At 30.8% G+C, this 2,120-nt stretch overlaps 1 protein-coding gene across 1 annotated transcript in view; it reads left to right on the top strand.

Annotated features, from left to right (window-relative positions):
- The window catches only part of LOC107493427 (uncharacterized), a 2,548-nt gene extending 1,236 nt beyond the window's left edge, over nucleotides 1-1,312 (top strand). Inside the window, exon 2 of the mRNA XM_016114530.3 lies at nucleotides 27-1,312. Coding sequence (XP_015970016.1) covers nucleotides 27-182 — 156 coding nt within the window. The 3' untranslated portion in view covers nucleotides 183-1,312. The remainder of the gene's footprint in view (nucleotides 1-26) is intronic.
- Nucleotides 1,313-2,120: the final 808 nt, after the last annotated feature.

Raw genomic sequence — 2,120 nt, forward strand, 5'->3', positions numbered from 1 at the left:
ATGAAGCGGTTGAAAATGTTGAGCAGGAATTTGATGGGGTGTATGGGCCAGCATGGCACTGTATAGTGGGGACTAGTTTTGGGTCATATGTGACACATTCAGTTGGAGGGTTCCTATATTTCTCAATGGATCAGAAATTGTACATCCTCTTGTTTAAGACCGCTGTTCAAAAGGTTAACTGAAAGAAGCTGCAACACACAGAAGAATTTTTGCTGATGCAATGCAACATCTTCTTGGAAAGGAAAAAAGGTTAGATAGAGTAGCAGGATTCTCTTTTTGTACATTGCTTTTTCTTCAAAGATATATCATAGATTATTACTCTCATGTCTTGTTTCTGTCTAATTCTGATGACGCCTGAAAATGTTAATGAATTCATTGTGCGTAACTAATTAATGTGGTTGATAGGAGAAATCAATTTTACAATTACTTGCATAGTGCCACAACCAAACTGTTGTATATCTATCTAGTTGAATTTTTTAAAAACGAAATCAAATTTGATTGCATATTTCTCTTCATCCTTTCTTCATTTTTCATTCAAATGTTTATGTTTGTGTTGAGCACTTGAGCATATTATTGTTTAGTGAGTCATAGGGGAACACGTGATGTTGACTAATCACGTTGAATACTTGAGTTGGTCGGCCCCAATTTTTGCTAGGGAGAAATTATCACCTTCATAAATCAAACATTAATAATTAAACACGAATGTTAAAAGAGAAAATTAGCACCTCATAGATAACGATTTGGCCAATCAGAAAAGGATTGGTGTGTGGGAGGAATATAATATTGCAATTTATTAATTTCCTAGTGATGAAAGGTCGTATGGGGTGTGATCATTTTTGTCTAGTTAGTAATCTTCTTACGTCTCTCTCACACACACTCCTTCAATGCAAAAATCATGAAATTTTCAAACGGATTTGGGGTCCATCCATATGCCACATATCTAGAATTTATTGAGGTTGTAACAGAACAGAAATAACCACTTTAATAAATAAGCACTCTACCTTACCCCCTCCCCCCATTTCTGGTGAAAACCATGCTCCCCATTTTAAAGTATAGTGAAATATTATTAAAATGAAAAAAAAAAAATGTTCCCAAAACATTTGTTAACATTCAAATAAAATAAAAGGCAGGAATATAGTGAATGCAAGAACAGAACAATTGAAAATTCCATCACGGATCCGGATAACTAGGAACATGTTGCAACAGTGGGATTTGGCACTCGTTTTCCACTTCATTTAGTAATTAATTAATTGATGTCTCTAAAGCGAAATCTGTAAAGGCATACGTAACAAGGAATATTTTATATGATTTAGCTAACATGTATATAGAAGACATAAATTAAGATTGTTAGAAGACATAAGTTAAGATTGTTAGTATTAGAAAATTTTAAATAATTTATTTTAATAAATATATAATAAATATATTGAAAATTTAAGTTTTGTATTCTTTTCAAAAAAATTTTGATTGATAATTTTATCATGCGTCTTAAAAATCTAGATTAGCTAAACCCTACTTTATAATTTGTTTCTGAAATAAAATGTGTATAGTTGAATTGTATCCAATTACAAAAGTGAAATTAGCTCTAAGTAAAAATAAGAGTAATTGGGCACTGATCAGAGAGAAGGAGGTTTCACTTTTCCTATTTGTAAGTGGGACAATTTGCTCAAAATTTTAAAACTTTCTTATACCTGGATCAACCTTCTAACACTCGGTTAACCATCTCTTTCTACTTAACCGCGCTTCTCATGTATTTTCGGTATATAAATATTGACACTTCCTGCGCTGAACAAGAAAATATTGACACTTCCTGAAGTTGGGTGTAACACATATTGGGCTCCTTATACGAAATATGCTCATTTTCCTTATGAACTTCTTTTATTTGGCAAAATTCCTTTTGGACTTTCAGTTGCGGTTTGGGCTACACCATTTTTTAATTATTTTTCAAAAACTTCTTAGCTAATTCATTAATTCGTTTAAATAAATATTTTGGATTTAAATTTCACTTTATATATCTAATAATTTATTGATTAATAACAAATTTTTAAATATAATTTAAATCCACAACAAATTAATTCATAATATATTAGATTGAAAGATATCAGAAAAAACGATAAATAAAA

Source organism: Arachis duranensis, chromosome 1 (assembly GCF_000817695.3).
Source record: "Arachis duranensis cultivar V14167 chromosome 1, aradu.V14167.gnm2.J7QH, whole genome shotgun sequence".
Classification (NCBI taxonomy): Eukaryota; Viridiplantae; Streptophyta; class Magnoliopsida; order Fabales; family Fabaceae; genus Arachis; species Arachis duranensis.